Consider the following 17,541-nt stretch of genomic DNA (forward strand, 5'->3'; position numbering starts at 1 on the left):
TGTTGATTTAAAAGGAAAAGAGAAGAGAAAAAGACTATAAAAGATGTATTTACCATTGGCGTTCTTCCCGCAGATCAGGTGCTCATAGTGCTGCAGGACTCCCCACAGCTCAGCGTCATTGTTCACTATGCCCTCCAGGGCCTCTGCACTCACAGGGGCGCACGCTGACCCTGAATCCGGACCAGAATGAGGCCTCTCGGCCATCAGCACCCGGGCACCTATCTCCTCCACCAGAGCTTCCATGCATGCGGTCAAGCATATGGCTGCATATTCGTGGATGCGCACAGAGATGCGAGTATCCACCATCCAGCGGAAGAAGCGTCCCACGGAAAAGGACAAGCCGCAGCGGGCGGACTTGCCCTTCCTCAGCAGTTCCCCGGCGCTCATGCTATACATGGAGATGGCCTTGACCGTAGCAGAGACGCAGTGGTCGGCCAGGGCCCAGCTGAGCACCAGCCTCATGGCGCTCTGCACCTCGAAGCGCGTGCAGCGGCAGTGCATGACGCTGAGCCGCTGAGCCTCTCTGGAGATGCGGATCAGGGCCCTGCGGAGGAGAGCTGACAGCCGCCTCACAGCCTCCGGAGAGAACATAGGTGCGGGCCCCCCTTTAATGCTCCCACTCTCGGCCACTTTGCGCAGTATCTTGGCCACCTCTTCTTCTGTCCAGGGGAACTCTTCCAGCTCAGGCAAGCGGGGACACTTGGAGAAGATGTCCTCCGGGTCCTCGGGTAGGACAGTGTTGACTGTGTCCCAGCTGTTGTTCCTGCTGTTCATGGAGCCGGAGTAGTACCACCAGTTGCCCCGATGAGGGGCCGTCATGAAGGCTTGAGAGTTGGACTTGGAGGAGGACAGGCTGAGGGATTTGCAGGAGTCCCCTGCCCCGTAGCCAGAGTCCAGCGTCAGGTCCTCCAGGGTTTTCATGTGGACATTGCTCAGTCCGGCCATTATTGTGAAAGGGCTTTCGAGGGGTGCTTTGGAAGTGCTGCGAAGCTCGTCAGCGGATTACCTGGAAGTCTATCAAAGCAGCAGTCGAAACTCCGCCGAGCTGGATGAACTGGTTACACCGCGCGGCACTTGTCAGACATGCTGCTAGAACAACGAAACAACACGACTGTATATGGGTAATTTTGAGATCAAAACCACCGTATGTTGTCGATAACAAACGGGAGAGCCAGGAAAGATGAAGTCGCGCCCGTCTCACCTTTTGCCCGGGGCAGCGCAGGGATATAAACTTTCCTCCAGTGTCCACAGTCTTTTAAAACACGCCGAAATGTCTCCCTGCTCTCTGACTACAGCCAGCCTCGAGTTCATTTATCAATAAATGTCAAGAGACACGAAATGCTTTTCGTTTTCCGAGATAACCGCGAAAAAGTCCGAGCCTACCTCTTAGCTCTCCCGTCCCCGGTGCTCAGTGTGTCGGACAAACTCAGCTACAGATGTGTGAAAGGAGAGCCAGTTTCTGAATGACAACACGGAAGCGGCTCGAGCATCCAATCAGGGCGGGGTTGAGTTTTCCAGAAGCCAATCACGATCCACTTCAAATCTTTCCCTAGTTTAGGAGAATGGGTAAACTTTGTTTTTCCATAAATGAAACATAAAACAATTTCCCTTTGTATGACCTTCATATGGTTGCATACAATAGGATCATATTGCTTACGCAGTTTTGGTCCACAATCTTTATTTATTTATTATCATTACAATTTTGCCACAAATTGTGTTTAATTGGCAATGTATAATCTAATTAAAGGCTATCCCCCTTTAGTAACTAATCCACGAAACGAACTCCCGTCAATTATTATATTAAATGGTCTTTGGGTACTCTTCTGGTTCACTTACCTGCAGTCAAACTGCACACCGAGCAGACTTCAGTGGTGTTGAGCCTTGGCTGACTGCCTGCACATGAGCTAATCTGCCACCTGCAGCCTGTAACAGAAATTGAATGTGTAAAGAACTCGGTAATGGCGTAAGAGGCGGAGCTGTGTTTACTTTGATTTGATGAGGCTTAGACTCTTCGCTGAAAGCATATTTTAAAAGCTTATTTGGGATTGTAAGAAAGACATAAGTGTTGTAATAGAAAATACAATTTTTCTGTCTTTCTTTCGTTCTGTCAACCAACACACTGCATGCTGACTTTATGCAGTAGCTACCCAGTCCACTATTATGTGCTCATTCAGTACCAGTTGAGCAGAGGTAATGCCAAAGGAAAGTGGCAGCTCTTGCTTTCAAAACAAAGTTTGAGCAAATCCTCTTATGAAACTTTAAATTATGGATCACCATGTGGTCCGTTTGTTGTTTCTGGTTTGGCAATGTAATGTGCTTGAAGTTACACAAAGCAAACATGCTGAAGAGGCCTGTGACTACCTGCTTCTCATCACTCAACACTCTCATAGACAGGTAGGGTGTGTCTCTGCTAGGACAGAGTCCGACACTATTCCATAATGGGCTTGAGTAAGAACACGTAATCTGCACTCCTGGGAGACAGCAACGCATTGTGAAAGTGGCTTTTATGTTTTTGGAGGGTTTTTTTTGGCACATATATACTACAGACCTCGAGTGTATAGGACATACTATACTATGTATGGACTTAAAGTGGAAAAACTGACTCTCAAACAGACACACACACACTCACACATCATGACCTATGAATCACTCAGTGAGGCAGACTGCGTAGGGAGTCACCCTTTCAGCCCAGTTAACCTCCCCAGTTTTAGGCTGTTATTCAAAGCTTCTGTAAATGAGATCAGAAGACACACAGGGTGTAGAGGAGATCACAGGAGGTTAGCACTTACCCCATCCAGACCTCGTTTAGCTGTGGTGAGGACAGAGCTTACATCATGCTCTCTCTGTGTGTACATGCTAAGGGGCAAACATCAAGGATCAACAGCGCAAAACAAACAAACAAAAAACCCTCCAGGTGATTAAACATGGTCACGAACACTTGTCAGCTCTGGGCTCTCGAGACTTGACAGTTCTTAGCTCACAATGTTAGTTTCATAATGTAACAATGTAACAATGTTAGTTTGTTATTTTCTCTGCGTTGGTCATAAAACACAGTGAATGTGGTATAAGATCACTTTAACTGGATGGTGATGTCAGCCTCAGAGAAGAAAAACAGGGTTTTCACATTATATCATGTTCACTTTGTATTCAAAACTGGTGATACAAGTACATGAGAGCATTGAAATTTCTTTACCTAGTTGAATATTTAAAAAAACATTCTCATGATGTACGTCTGTGATCACTCATGCATACATGCTGTACCTGCAGAGGTACAGTGGTTGGATGGCTTCATACACATCAAAATGAAAAAGTAAGTACATATTTAAGTTGATTAGGTACTGGAGAAAATATCACAGACCCACAACATGAGCATGTTTTTTTAAATATTCAACTAGATAAAGTTGAATATCAACTTTATCTAGTTTATACGGTTGAATATGAAGCCATCCAACCACTGTACCTCTGCAGGTACTGCACGTATGCATGAATGGAGCACCATCATGTGGTCATATAGGGAATAGTTCTTGTTTGTTTGTTTGTCTTTTTTTTAATTCTTTAGTTGTAGCCGATAACAATAAAGACACATATCAAAAATTACCTGGACGTAAGCATAAAATTTTATTTGCAAAAAAACCAACAAATCAAAATAAAAGTACAATACATTCTTAAAACCTTTTCTCTACAAAACAATTTCACAGAAATTACCTTGGAATGTATATTCCTATTTTTCATTTTTATGTTTCTTATATATATAGTCTTATATTTAATGTGTTTCTTTTGTTCCTTAAATAGTCTCATGTCAGTGTTAAATGACCTACAGTATAGACCTTTTTCCTGTGGAGGCAAAGAAAGGGTCTTGGAGGGCATTTTGACAATCATATAGTCAATAACAGATCATTAATTTTCAGCCATATATATATATATGTCAAGGTTTGAGCCCTCCAGCCAGTCCCCATCAGTGTAAGTACCATGTTGCATAAACAGAGGTAATAGGAGCCTGGCCTCCAGCCAAGGTACTGAGAGGAGGTGGGGTCCTGCTAAACTGCAGCTGCCAGGAAGACTCCATCACACCTCCTGATTTCGCTCAGTAGTCATTAGTACCATCGCTGTCTACCTCACTGACGTGGCAACTGGCTTGCAAAGACCATTCTTTCCTGCTTCTAAGGTAATATAAGAAATACACTGACATGTCTGTAATCCATTGAAGAGAACCATATTTCCTTCATATACAGTGTATCTGAATTTACAGTGACATTACAGCCTGCTGATAAATAACTGTGTCTTCCCCTGCCCTCTTCTCTAAATAGTTTAAAAACTGCCTGCAGCCAAACCCCGATAAAGGCACACATTTGTGAAACAGCCATGCCTTGCCACATCGTGTCCAACACATGAACTGGTCTCCCTTCTGTTGAAGCTTTATACAAGCTTAAAAGAAGAGTGCTGATGTCCACAAAAGCAAAGCATTCCCTGTCTCTGTGGGATTTTAATATGAGAGATATGATTTTTAATCCCTCAGATCCAACAGTGGAAACACAGGTCAGAAAATGCTTAAAAAACAACAACTGTGTGACAATGTTTAAAATCAAATGACAGAAAGCTGCTTTTGTCCTCTGCTTCCCTCCTGTTAAGATTTTTATGTTCCAGTTGACAATGAGGTTAGAGATCTGGAGGGAATACCTTCAGCAGAGTTAAAAGATGTAAACTGTTCACAAATTCAGTGTTTTTTGAACGTAAAGTAGCATCCCAAATGTTAGTGCATCCTCACTCTGTCAGGGCAAGTGAAAACCCATTTCAGTTAAACTTCAGCTAATGAAATAAAATGAATCAAGTCATAACCAATGGAGAGCATTAATGTGGGTGTAGTACTTAAAAGCGATATTACAAATAAGCAGCAGTGCTATATATGTTTCAACAGATACAAATTAGCATGACGTTGAACGTGATGGAGGGAGAGAGAGGGACAGAAAAGAGATATAGAGATGACAAATTTGTTTGGAAACGGGCTGATTTCTGTTTTGAAAGGGTTTAGAATCAGGTGTCAGCACCTTGGTCATACTGGTTAATGATATCCAACAGGTAGTAATTGATGTATTTAGACATACTGTTTACCAAAGACAGAGTTCCTCTATTCAAACTATACCACCATGTCTGAGTCTATCCGAATAACATGTTGACACACATTCTATTAGGCTCCCAAGCGAGAGTGTGTTAAGAAAAAAAGATCTTAAGTTGTCTTCACATCTCCTTGTTAGAAAAAAAGGTACTTCCTGTCAGCATAAACACGCACAAATGGCAACACACCCAGGTACAGATACACACACATATATACATACACACACACAATCTTACACGGCCACACACGCATATGCACACACACACACACACACACACACACAGCTGCTTTCCAGTCTGTCTGAAAACATTGCACCTAAAAAGGGACAGAGAGAAGGAGAACAAAAATGACTCTCTTCTCTCTGTACAGTAGATCAGTCAGTGAGGCAAAGTGATGACTGTGGTCTCTCTGCCCAGTCGGCTCGCTTGCAAAGTTCAGATTCCATTTTCTTCACACAGACAAGCGCACAAAGGAGGGCAGATGGCGAAACAGAGGCATCCCTGAACGGAGCCTGTTTTACAAAACAAAACAAAAAAAAAAAGGCAGAGTTCAGGCAGTGAGCGAGCTCCTACAGGTCTCTCTCACACACAGTGGATCTGCAGGCAGGTTCAGAAAAATCCAACCAGTGTGGGGCAGGGGCACTATCCCTTGGGAGTTTTCTTGTTTTGGGCGTTCCACATGCCCCGTTTGGAGTGGTAGTAGTGAAAGAAGTTCCTCAAACGTAGTCTCTCTACTTCCAAACCGTTCTGCAGTACCCTGTAGGGGAGGGAGGGAGAAACACTGGGTTAAAACAAGGCTCTTTCATAATGCTGGGTTACAAGGGAAGCAACATCCTCTTTATTTAGGAAAGAATACTACACAACAATATTATATATATTATATATATATCTGACAAAGTCTCAACAAAAAAAAACTAAACTTGTAACCTTCTACTGGTATGCAGTGCAAGGTTATTGTGTTGACTTGTTACCTGTCCAGCAGCTCCCAATCCTCCCCACCCCAGCGGTCTTTGAATTCCTCTGTGTTCATGCCTCCAATCTTATCAAAATCAGACTTATAGATTCCAAACAGACCGAAGCCATTTACCTCCCAGTAACCTATGGAAAAAAGGAGAAATTATTCCCATTGCACACCATTGCATCAACAGTGCTAACAATGAAAGTAAAGTTTGATGCTAATACAGTAGAAATATGTGCTTCTGATGCAACTGTGTTTATTATCCATGTAAAGTGAAAACCTGTTTTAGGAATTCAAAACAGCTGTCTATAACTGGGGAATGAGTTTGAATGATGAGTCAAAGTAAAAACTTTGCAGGGTAAAAGCAGGGTAATATGTGAGTGTGACTACTCCTGTATGAGCACAGAAGCGTGTCAGCATGACTATATGTTACCGTCAGGCTCATGTGGCGAACTGCCACAGCCGAGTCTCATGACAATGGGAGCAAACGCGAGGCGTCCCTCCACACAGTGCTTCCTGATGCTTTCCAAGATGTTGAGAGGGAAGTGGATATGCAGATCACACAGGAACACAATGCTGTGACTATCCTGCAAGAGAGAGCACAAACATACACACACGGTCATAATCATTCATGTAAAAAAAACTTTGCTATGAAGAGAAAGAAACGCGTGTATGAATGGGTCTGTATACAAGCTGGCAAAAATTTGAGTGTGTGCCAGCAGATGTTCACATTCACCCAATATGGGATTTTAAAATTAAATCAGAGAAGACTGGGCTCAGCCTCAGAGACTTCTCTTCCAGAGCCTACAGGTCATTTAGGCATGAGTGACAGCCCTGTCATCCCACTGTGACAGCACTGACACTCAACTGACGGATCAACGTCTGTCCAAATCTCCAGCCGCTCCACGCCCCCTGTGGGTGGGTGTACATGTATGTGTGATAAAGAGAGCCAGAGAATGACGTAAGGGCACAGGCACACAAATAACCTGTGAAAGGGAATGGATGTGACAGCTATGGCACACATATGACAGAGGAACTGCAGCTAACTGTCTAAACAATTCCTCCATCGCCCACAGCTGGGCTCTGCAGGGGAGAGGAAGCACAAGGAGGCTCGGAGATAAGGGCGAGATCCACAGCCCAGACTGGCCAGAGATGTATCCATTATGCATGAGTGTTCTTTCTCTCTGTCCATCAGCCACTAAAGGTCATGTGGTCAATGTGAGCAGCTGACCTTCTGTAAGTGGCTTTTTACTGCCAGCTCACATGTTTTTGTCCTGTCTCTGTGTGTTGGTTTCTCTGACCTCAATAGTGTCCACTCCGATCTGCAGTCCTGCTGAGCGCTCAAAGTTGCCCTCTCTCCTTAGATACTCATATCTGATGAAAGAAAAAATATACACACTCATCACTTGGGAACCTTTAAATTAAGTCAAATTACATGGCTGTTTGTGTCACATACACACACCTTGGCACACTGCTCTCTCTAAGTGCCTGCTCCACATCCATGTCTTCACTCTCAAAGTCGACAATGATGATGCTGAAATTGTCATCCTTTGTCTGGTGATGAAGGTTTTCCATGTCTGAGATAAACTGCTGTACCCAGCGAGCCTGGTTTTTCACTGATAGACATTAAGAACAAAAGGAAAATTAGACAACAAGTTCGCAAAACAAGAACAAAACAAAGAAATTGTTCTTCTGAACTTTTCCTTTCATGATGTATTTGCTGCATAGAACAGACTGGTATTGCGTCACCAGGCACCAGTTACAAAGGCTCCCTCTTGGTGGAAAAAATGAAGCTTTTACATATTAATGGGGGAAAACTGTTGGGAAACTAGGAATGACTATATATAAATAACCAGCTTTCACACTGAGATCTGAGGCACATTTAGCTACATAAATATTCACTGTCACTGTGGTAAATAGCTAAATGACGCTGGTGGCAGCTACTACTGATGGACAGCTAGTTTGAGTGGGTAGCTTTTGGAGTACAGTCATACAGTACAGCAGCATCAGTAAATATGACTGAAAATAAACCAGGTGGCACTGCAGGTTGGTCTTTACAAACAACAATTAGCTTTTAAAATTAAATGACATCCCATATTTCACTGACCAGGCACCACAAAGTGCACCATGACATCTTTCCTCCACTGCAGCATGACGGGCTGGCAGAGCAGAGGCTTAGCGTAAGCGGTACTCCAGGGGGTTGCTCCGGGCCTGGTGGGGGACCTGACGGAGGGAAGGTGCGGTGAGGTGGCGAGGTTGGACATGGCAGCGGAGGGTGCAGAGGCCGGTGCCGAGGCTGGGGCAGAGTCAGTGTTCTCCAGACTTTCCTCTCCTTGCCGGCTGCGGTGAAGCAGCAGGTAAATGTATTCTGACAGACGGACCACGCTGCGGCCTCTCTCCATTAGTTCCAGTTCCACCAGGTAACGGTTCCCCCTTGCTGAGTCGCGTCGCTTCTCAACGTTGATGATTCGCAGCAGTGTGTAGATTCTGGGGCAGGGGCAGAATAAAAGCTTAAGAAAACACGTTCTGAACTATAATATGACTAAAAGGGAGATGGTGCATATAATAAAAAAAAAACACTATTTCTTAAATCATTCTCTGAATCAGCTATTGTTAGACTGAAAACAGACCACTTTAAATATGTGGCCACTCATTTGTGGCGCTGTGAAGTCAGAATGGTGCGATGTAGAAGGCAAATAAAAAGAGAGAACAGTTAATGGCCAAACTATTTTACACAAAGAACATCAAGGCCTGTAAGCACTGCTGCAGAAAATGGTAATCAGGACATAGAGGACTGCTACCACGAAGTCAAAGCACTAGGGCATGACCAATGTGTTCTGAGTGAAATTACTTCTTGTTTTACATAATGGTTAGCATAAGAAAGCACAACTGAACTTACAAAGTTGCTGGGAAACATAAGCTCTTTTTTAGTCTCACATCATTCTCACTCTCTCCTCTCTATTCTTACCCTCCGTTGCGTTCGTTGAGTTTCTCCATGTACTGTGCCAGCACGTCCACCACCTCACTCTCTGCCAGCTGGAGGTTGCCAGACACATTGCAGCGCAGGTCATTCCAGTCAGAGCGCAGCAGCTCAAAGTCCATTGGATTGACTGAGAAGGTCCTCTGCCAGTTGATACTCTCCTCTGCCCAACCTGGCCTTGCCTCAACCTCTTCGTAGCTGTAGTCTGACATCTCGCCCTCCTCTGGTTCTGGCTCGGGATCGGGGTCAGGGTCAGGATTAGAACGGTTTGTATCCTGTTCGAGTTCTGCATGGTTGGGGTCTGGCTGCTGCTGGGACTCTGTGATCTCTGAAGTCCTGAGGTAAGAGGTGACCTGTGATTTACCTTGGAGTGTGTTTTCTGTGGAATTTAACCTTGGCAGGGTAGCTGGAGGTGGAGGGGGATCATGATGATGGGACAGTGGGGTTAACGGGTCTACTTTGGTGAGAAGGTCAGCAGGTGTAGCCTTTAAATGCTCACCTTTCCTCTTGTTCTTCTCTGGTTGTTTTGGCCCAGCTGCAGACTTCCGTGCACTTTCATCCTGTATGTTGATGCTTCCATTATGAGTAGATGTCCTACCTTCTTTTGTGGGGGGATTGGGCCAGAGCTGAGGGGCACTGACAAAATTTTTGCCTCCTGTTATGCCTCCCCCAGCATGTCCTTTGACACCCAGGTGAACCAGCCTTGTGGTCTTGCCAGTTTGGTACAGAAAGACCCCCGGGAACACCTCTCTAGGGTGGTGAGATGTCCTTTCCTCCCTCCTCTCTCGTCGCTGCTCCCTCTCCCTCTCCCTCTCTCGTTCCTTGGCAGGTCGAGGCCTTGTGATGTAGACCTTATTCTCCTCCCTCTTCTCCTTCTTGTTTCCAGCAAGCTTGTTGTTATTCAGTTGGAGGTTGTTACTGTGGGCGGAGTTGCTCAGGATCTGTTTGGCTCGGCTGGCAAGGGCAGAGAAGGAGGACTTTTGGGGGAAGAGGAGGGAAGACTTGCTCAGTTTAGGTGGCATTTCAGCTTCCTTCTCTCCTTCCCCTCTTTCTCTACCACCACCTGTTTCCCCCCCTTTCCTGTCAGGGCCCATCTCTGCAGGACCAGTATGAATCCAAGACAGGGAGCGACCCTTGACTGCATTCTCCATGTCTGCATGAAGCACCCTGGGTTGGAGATCTTCAAGTCCCTTCCTGGTGTCTTGTCTCGTGTTTCCTCTTGCACGATCTCTTCCCCAGTCTCTGTCCAGATCCCTAGTAATCTGTCCATCTCCGTGAGGAAAGTGTCTCCTTTCCCTGCGCCGTATGATACTGTTGACTGCTCCTCCCTCCCCTTCATCAGGGTCCTCCTCCTCCTCCTCCTCCTCTTCCCTGGCAGCTGGTGTGGGCCCAGGCTTTGAGTGCTGGGCGGAGGGGTTGTACGTGTGGCTGGTCTGACTGGGATGAGAAGGCTTCTTGGGTGGCTGTGTGCCAACAATCTCTGCCTCGTCCTCTGTATCTACCACCTCCTCTTCCTCCAGGAAATCTGGGGATGTGAAGGTGACATAAAGTTGAAAGAGTGTGTGTACATGTGTGTAAATATGTGTGAGCGTACATGCATGGGTGAGTGTGTGTTTGTTCATGATTAGTTACCATCTGGGTTGGGGAAGAAGAACGGTCTGTCATCTTCTTCCTCATCCATCTTCATATATTTGTAGAAACCAAACCTGGCAGGCAACACACACGCAGAAACAAGCACGCACGCACACACACACACACACACACAACCACATGTATTAACAGAAGGTGAAATTTCAGTGTGCCTTGCAGCCTAATAAACTTAATCTCTTGGTGAGAGGTCGCATGAATCACTGCCATCACATTCACACTTGAACAATTATTCTGCATAATCAATGTACTCGCTCATAATATACAAGACAGAGACAAATGTTCCCTTAGCTCTCTGAGAGATAAAAGCAATAACGTCCTTACTTCTCCAAGTAGATGGGGGACTCTCTGTAGAAACACTTGTTCTCTCGCTCCATGTGGGTGAGACGCGTGAAGTCATTGGGGTAGACAAAGGATAGATAGACCTGAAGAAAAGTTCAAGGTCAATCAAATGCAGTGTTTTCTAATGGTGATTTTTGCCAAACCCAAATAGATTTGATGTGTTTTTACATCAAGATGGCTCAGACGGCTGCTTTGTTTGGTCTGTAAATTCAATTTTATTCTGCAGTGTTTGAGCCATATTTTACATATTGTTTTTATTGTTTTACTGGCAATTTTCTATTTTCTATTTATGCTTCTATATATGAAATTAAGCTGTATTTGAAAACCTACTTTACAATCAACCTGATTCTCATTCTCATATTCAGCTCATTGCTTGTCTCTGCTGCAGTAACTTGTGTTGTCCTAAGGGGGGGAGCAGCGCTCAACACTACCTGCCATCTACCTCTGGTATTTGTTTTAAGTGAGAGATGCAGCGTTAATGTACGAAGCAGCATTAACTTAGCTTTTTCCTATTATGTTTTCAGCCCAGTTGAACTGTATATTATGCTGACTCTGTATGGGGCTTCTTTCTTACCAGGTTAAAAGACCCCTGCCACAATTGGATGCACTCCTGATGATCCCATAGGTCTAATTTTTGTAAGAACTCAATTTTCTCTCACGCACAAAACTATCATCACGCATCCTGTGACGCAGTTCTTTTAGTGACCCAGAGGGAATGTGACTGAAAGGTGACTTACAAACTGCAGGCCCTGGTATCTGGCAATAGGAAAATCTTTCACTACATAGGTTGGAGAATAGAGACAGGCCGGAAGAACGTTTTCCAGTCGAGAGGGGTCAATCATAGGAGCTGAGGAGAGAGGAGAAAGAAAGAAGGGAGGTAAATATGTGAGGTCAGGTACAAACAAATACGTATATGTAATTGTAATTGTAATTGTAATTCTGGTGCCAACAAATGTCAGAAAGCAGGGAGATGATCAAAAAATGAAACACAGCCAGCCAGATGAAATGACATATCAACTAGAGTGAGAGCTAGAGAGGCCGTGATCCAGACAGTCAGTCAGTCAATGAAGATGACAGGACAGAAAACCAGGATGAGGACAGAAACAAGGAGACAGTCTGAAATGACGACTGGCAGATTTACTGCTATAAAAGGTGTCCCTGGGGTCTGGCTTCAGCATATCTGCCCCATGCTGCACAGTGCGGCCTCCCTTGAGGCCCTGGGCCTGAGACTCCTCTGGGAGACGGATGTGACTGGCCAAGGTCTGGGGGATGTGATCCACACTGTTCATCTTCAGATTGGACTCGTCTAAAAAAGACACACACAGAGGCATTACATCAAGCTGAGATGATGCAGGAAAGATTCATTATTTTAATTATCATAACCACTAACATATTTGAAGTTGGCCGCTGGAAGGAAAATACTGCCATGAAAAAGTGATTTGACAGAAAATTGACAAAAAGAGGGAAAGACAGGAAGGTAACAGATAAAGAAGAGGAAGTGGAGGAGAGCAGAAATGAAAGCTGAAGTAGGAGGATCAGAAAAAAGCTGGAAGAAAACAAAAACAGAGGCGAGTCATAATTACACCAATCGATAGCAGGGAGGGAGGAGAGAGCATGTGTGATTAATGGCATGTCAGGAGCCAGTGCCTGATGGGAGAAATGCTTTATAATTAACAGGGTGGTCAGCATCATTTTTATCCTCCAGAGGGTGGAGTTTGCACATTCAATGTGTGCGTCTTTGTGTGCACAGGCTGCACAAAGAAAGCCTTTTTTTAGACACATTCTCTTAACAATAAGACATCTGTTGATCACTACACACACGCTTTGCCAAGACACCCTGAAATCCTCAAAGCAAGCACACAAACAAAGAAAACAATTGAACTCTCCTTCTTTTGCTTTTGATGTAGTGGGCTTTTAAATAAAAATATAGCATTCTTTCTGTATGGCAAAGCTATTGAGACCATATTCAGGTGGTTATTTGAATTTCCTGGTCTCTGTAGTAAAACGTCAGGGTTAATGTTTGCGTGTGATTATGTAAATTCACTAACAGCTACCACCTGGGTTGGACTTCTTTGTGGATTTCGACCAATTTTTGAGTATTATCACACCATGAGAGATTATTTTGGAAGTATAGCGAACAGCCCTGAAAACTGAAATAACAACATAAAAGATCACTTAATTTGTAAACGTTTAATTAACACAAAGGTCAGCAGGGTTATGATGGGATCCCATTTCCTGAAATATTCAACAACCTCTAAAAATCTGCAAGATATCTTTTTAATTATAAAGTGCTTACAGAGATAATAGAACAAATGCACTCTTCTATTGAATATGAGCTGATAAAGTTAGTTCAGGATCACTTCTTGGGATCTCTCATGTCAAAATTAATTGCTGAGAGCATGACATCAAGGGAGGAGTAGGGATAGATGGGTGGATGGAGACAGATGAGGACACTGCAAGTGACCTTACATGCTGTACAAGGCCTCCTTCTTCCCTGTCGTAGCTGGTCATAAACAAGAAGGCACGTGGCGCCCAGCAAACCTGCAGCTTTGCCCAAAAGGACAACTCCACACATCATTCTCTGTGCACGTGGCATTTTCCCTTGTTAACAATGCCGTGACGCATTGCTATTCTTAGAGCTACAGAGGTTAGATGTCTACTCAGGAGCTAGTGTGCTCACCGCTGCTATGAGAGATGCCAATAGAGAAAACAAGCACTGATTTTTATTAGATTCCGTATCTTCTGTTTTCCCCCCACATGGAGAAGATATGCAATGCCCTCAATGTGTTAATCTGCAACTCTCTTATGAGGAAACAATTAATATAACATGAGGCAAAATGTCCATTTTAAGCTTTCAGTAGACAACATACACAAAAGAATGTGTTTGTTTGAAGGACAAGAGAGAAGCACATCTTGGTTCAAAAAAGGCTGATTCTGTGACATTAAACTACTGATCGATACCAGACTAGACTAATCAAATTGTTTTTTTATAGCATCATTTCCTCTTTCCATTTGGCAACCTGTCTGCTAAATAAAGACTATAAATAGAAGAGAGAAAGAAATATTTTTCTATCACTGAAGAGTCCCATGTGGATCTTAGCCACAAACATCAGAAAATTTTAACATCGATTTTTTAAGTCCACATAAAATTTGTTTTATTTCCAAAACAACAGAAGAGACTTTCCATGCGTTGCATCTGAGGGGCAGATCAGCTCTTACCTGTGTACAGGGAGATGTAGGCTGAGTCTATCACTTCGTATTTCAGACCAGGAAGAAATGGACGCCACTGTGAGCAGACAGCAAGAGAAAGAAGGATGTGAGTGAGGGGAGAAAACTGAACAGCAATATGTGGAAAATGGAAGGTGAGTAGAGATCGTCCATCACAGTACGCTGGCTAAAATGTGACACTCTTTCTTATTGATCTTTGCAACATGACAGGATCGATCTGATGCTGTGGTTTTGTATAAACACATGTAACCAGAAAGAGAATGGGAAACAGGGAAAGTGTGGCACATGAATGGAGCACAAAAAATGTGAAGCCGCAAGGGGCAAAGAATCAAGGGTGAAATCAGTGTACAAGAGAAAACAAAAAGAAAAAACAGAAAGGAAAACCCTGAGAAGATAGACCGTGAGCAGGGCAAGAACAAAGCCGAAGGAAGACAGTGATGGGTAGGTGAAAACAGGAAGATCTGCTAATGACCCGAAAACAGAGACAAGCCTGGAGAGAGGAATAAAGAGAGAGAGAATTCTACAATTCTTTTAAATAGATTTCACAATTACCACGTCACTTCAGGTTACCCAGGATGTAATCACAGGAGACAGGTCATTTTCTAACCCTCGGGTTGAGAATACAAATATAAACATCCTCCTCAGACTCATGCAAATTCCTCTACATGTGTATGCACAACAAACACACACATACACACACATTTACTGCTTTGGATTCTGTTGCAATCCACATTTTGTCATCTGTGTAGCCCTGCTTGTAACACCAATAACTGATATGTGAAAGCCCAATCCAGCATTGTTTTATATATCTATATTGTATGTGTCTCCTCCACACCCACGCTGGCACGTTTACACAAAAGAACACACACAGAAAAAAGTGCAGGTACAAAAGAACAATAAACAAGGACACTGTGCGACATCACGCTGAGAAGCAGCAGGAAGCAGCTCAGCAGGCCACCCAAGGCTTCAGCACTATGTCATTATTTTAGGGTGATTGTCCTCAAGGTTAAGTCGGCAGGCTGTCACAGCCTGACTCAAGAAAGGACAAAAAAGTGAAGACCGCATGTGAGCTGTAACTTAAGAGGTTTACTTTTACCAAAGTATACCAAACTATATAAGTTCAACAAATGAAACAATGTCCTCATACAGCATCAGTAGTGTCAGTGATGCATGAATGAGTTGAAGATGTGCTTCATTGTTGCTGAAATGAAATGTAACCAAACAGGTGCAACGGATAACAGAAGTGAGGGGAGAGAAAGCAACAGTGGCTGACTGACAGCTGGCCATTTTCACAGCAGCCGTTTTGAATTGTCATAGCAGAAAAAGCAAGGGCTGCTGACAATGTTAACAATGTCTCCATTGTATGTGAGTGTCCCTGTAAGCCACTGCACAATGCCTGGACCCTTAAACTGAGGCAGCTAAATGGGATTGTGCCATCATTAATTTTATTATCTACACCTACAGTGACATGTCAGGATGAACTCTGAAAAAGGCTTGAAGAGCCTTGACTCCCATAGGTCAAAGTACGCTGCTAACTGCAAAACTTCAACCATAAAAGATTTTACAACCCCGATTCTATAATGTAAATAAACACAGAATACATTCATTTGCAAACAACAATGGTTTTACAAAGTGTTCCTGAGCCCAGGTAGTGTTATCCTTCATGCAATCCTGTGTTTCACAAAATGGTGCACCTTGGCCCACGCCTGCCTGTAAACGACTGAGCCTTTGGAGGATGCTCCTTTTATACCCAATCATGATTCTATCACCTGTTACCAATGAACCTGTTTACCTGTGGAACTTTCCAAACAGATTTTTTCTTTAAGCAGTACACAACTTTCCCAGTCTTTTGATGCTCCTGTTCCAACTTGTTTGAAACCAGTTGTAGAATAAGCACAAATTTACCAAAAGCAATGGATTTGATGATATTAAAAGTAAATATGCTGTTTTTGTACTGTTTTCAGTTGAGTATATGAGTGTATGTATATAAAGAGGAAATCAACAAATGATCACATTCTGCATCATTTACTTATTATATATTTATGTTTATGTTATATATTATATATATTTCCGGCATTATTTATCTCTTTATCTATTTTGTACCAACATTTTTGGAATCAGGATTGTATTTGAACACTGCTTTGAGCTCACTTGCTAGCTTTTTTTCTGGAATGAGACATGGGTGGATGCAGACAGGATCGTGATTGGTTCACTGGATTGTTGGGGGAAAATAGCATGGCTCTATATTATAGCATATTATCTATTATCCTCTGTTTTCTGCTTTGAAATGCAACTATAAACGGCTCAGCTTTGTGTGTCACAGTTGCGAGCAAAGCATTAAATTTGAAATGAGAGCCAGTGACAGTCGACACTTTGACTTGTGGTTTGTGTTGTGTTTCAGCTGCATCTGTGCATGCAGGGAGAGTATCACAACAAGGTCTGTCATCACAAGACTCAGTGGTGCTCAACACTTGCCGTCACATCAAGTTTAATACATAAACACCTTTGAAATAGGGCATGTATACCTGTGTGGCTGATTTTACAGATCTGTGGAAATTTCTCCCCATAGATTCTCTTATGAATTTCTCCAGCAATGGTGCTGGATATTTAGATGCATGTTTGCATGTGAACATGTGTGTAGTGTGTGTGCGTGAATGTGGGGCGTGTATTCTGTGTGTACCGGTGCATCTTCTGTGAAATAGCGTTGACAGGGAGCGGCAGGAAGAAGCTGAGGCCTTCTTGCTAGCACCACAAGTTCAACAGAGAGGAAAGAAAATCAATATCCAACGGGAAATAATAAAAAGTAACAATCACAGAAACAAAATGGCACCGGACAGCCGGCAGTGTTGTTTCATCACGTTTCATCACATCTGGACCAAGCAGTGAATACGAAGTTATGATGCTGTTTTCATAAAGCTGGCCAGCGGCGGGTTTTGTTCCCAATTCAAGAGTGTGTGGTTAGATGTCTGCTGGGGTGACACATATAGCACTTTCATTTTAGCTTAAACACACACGCACACACACACACACACACACACAGGTAGTTTGCCTCTGGTTCCATCAGGCACAGGTTATTTTTTATCCCTCAGTGATTAGGAGTTTATTGCTTCCGAGAGAGCTGACCGCTGACTGCTGTTATGTTTGTTTCCTTCAATTCAATCAGCTGCTCCAGAGCCTAAGGCACTATGGATATGAAGTTGTTTTGTTAGTGTGACACTTATAAGGCAGCGACATAATGAAACTATTTGACCTTTCCCAGTTTACGTAAAAATCA

General features: G+C 43.6%; 2 protein-coding genes across 3 annotated transcripts in view; both read right to left on the reverse strand.

Annotated features, from left to right (window-relative positions):
• abtb2b (ankyrin repeat and BTB (POZ) domain containing 2b) overlaps positions 1-1,986 on the reverse strand; it is a 44,232-nt gene extending 42,246 nt beyond the window's left edge. Inside the window, exons 1-2 of one of the 2 annotated variants that reach the window (XM_046393486.1) lie at positions 1,837-1,971; positions 54-1,549 (exon numbers count right to left, since the gene is read on the reverse strand). In XM_046393486.1, the coding sequence (XP_046249442.1) occupies positions 54-945 (892 nt within the window). In that variant the 5' untranslated portion in view covers positions 946-1,549; positions 1,837-1,971. Of the gene's footprint in view, positions 1-53; positions 1,550-1,836 lie in introns of both variants that reach the window. The other variant, XM_046393487.1, reaches the window with a different exon arrangement.
• A 1,618-nt stretch (positions 1,987-3,604) lies between these two features.
• Positions 3,605-17,541, reverse strand: part of b4galnt4a (beta-1,4-N-acetyl-galactosaminyl transferase 4a) — a 124,881-nt gene continuing 110,944 nt past the window's right edge. The window contains exons 9-20 of the mRNA XM_046394793.1: positions 14,259-14,325; positions 12,181-12,345; positions 11,777-11,886; positions 11,022-11,122; positions 10,683-10,756; positions 9,039-10,575; positions 8,178-8,557; positions 7,533-7,686; positions 7,372-7,444; positions 6,504-6,657; positions 6,084-6,210; positions 3,605-5,869 (exon numbers count right to left, since the gene is read on the reverse strand). Of these exons, the coding sequence (XP_046250749.1) occupies positions 5,755-5,869; positions 6,084-6,210; positions 6,504-6,657; positions 7,372-7,444; positions 7,533-7,686; positions 8,178-8,557; positions 9,039-10,575; positions 10,683-10,756; positions 11,022-11,122; positions 11,777-11,886; positions 12,181-12,345; positions 14,259-14,325 (3,057 nt within the window). The 3' untranslated portion in view covers positions 3,605-5,754. The remainder of the gene's footprint in view (positions 5,870-6,083; positions 6,211-6,503; positions 6,658-7,371; positions 7,445-7,532; positions 7,687-8,177; positions 8,558-9,038; positions 10,576-10,682; positions 10,757-11,021; positions 11,123-11,776; positions 11,887-12,180; positions 12,346-14,258; positions 14,326-17,541) is intronic.

The sequence above is a fragment of the Scatophagus argus genome, chromosome 7 (genome assembly GCF_020382885.2).
Source record: "Scatophagus argus isolate fScaArg1 chromosome 7, fScaArg1.pri, whole genome shotgun sequence".
Taxonomy (NCBI): domain Eukaryota; kingdom Metazoa; phylum Chordata; class Actinopteri; family Scatophagidae; genus Scatophagus; species Scatophagus argus.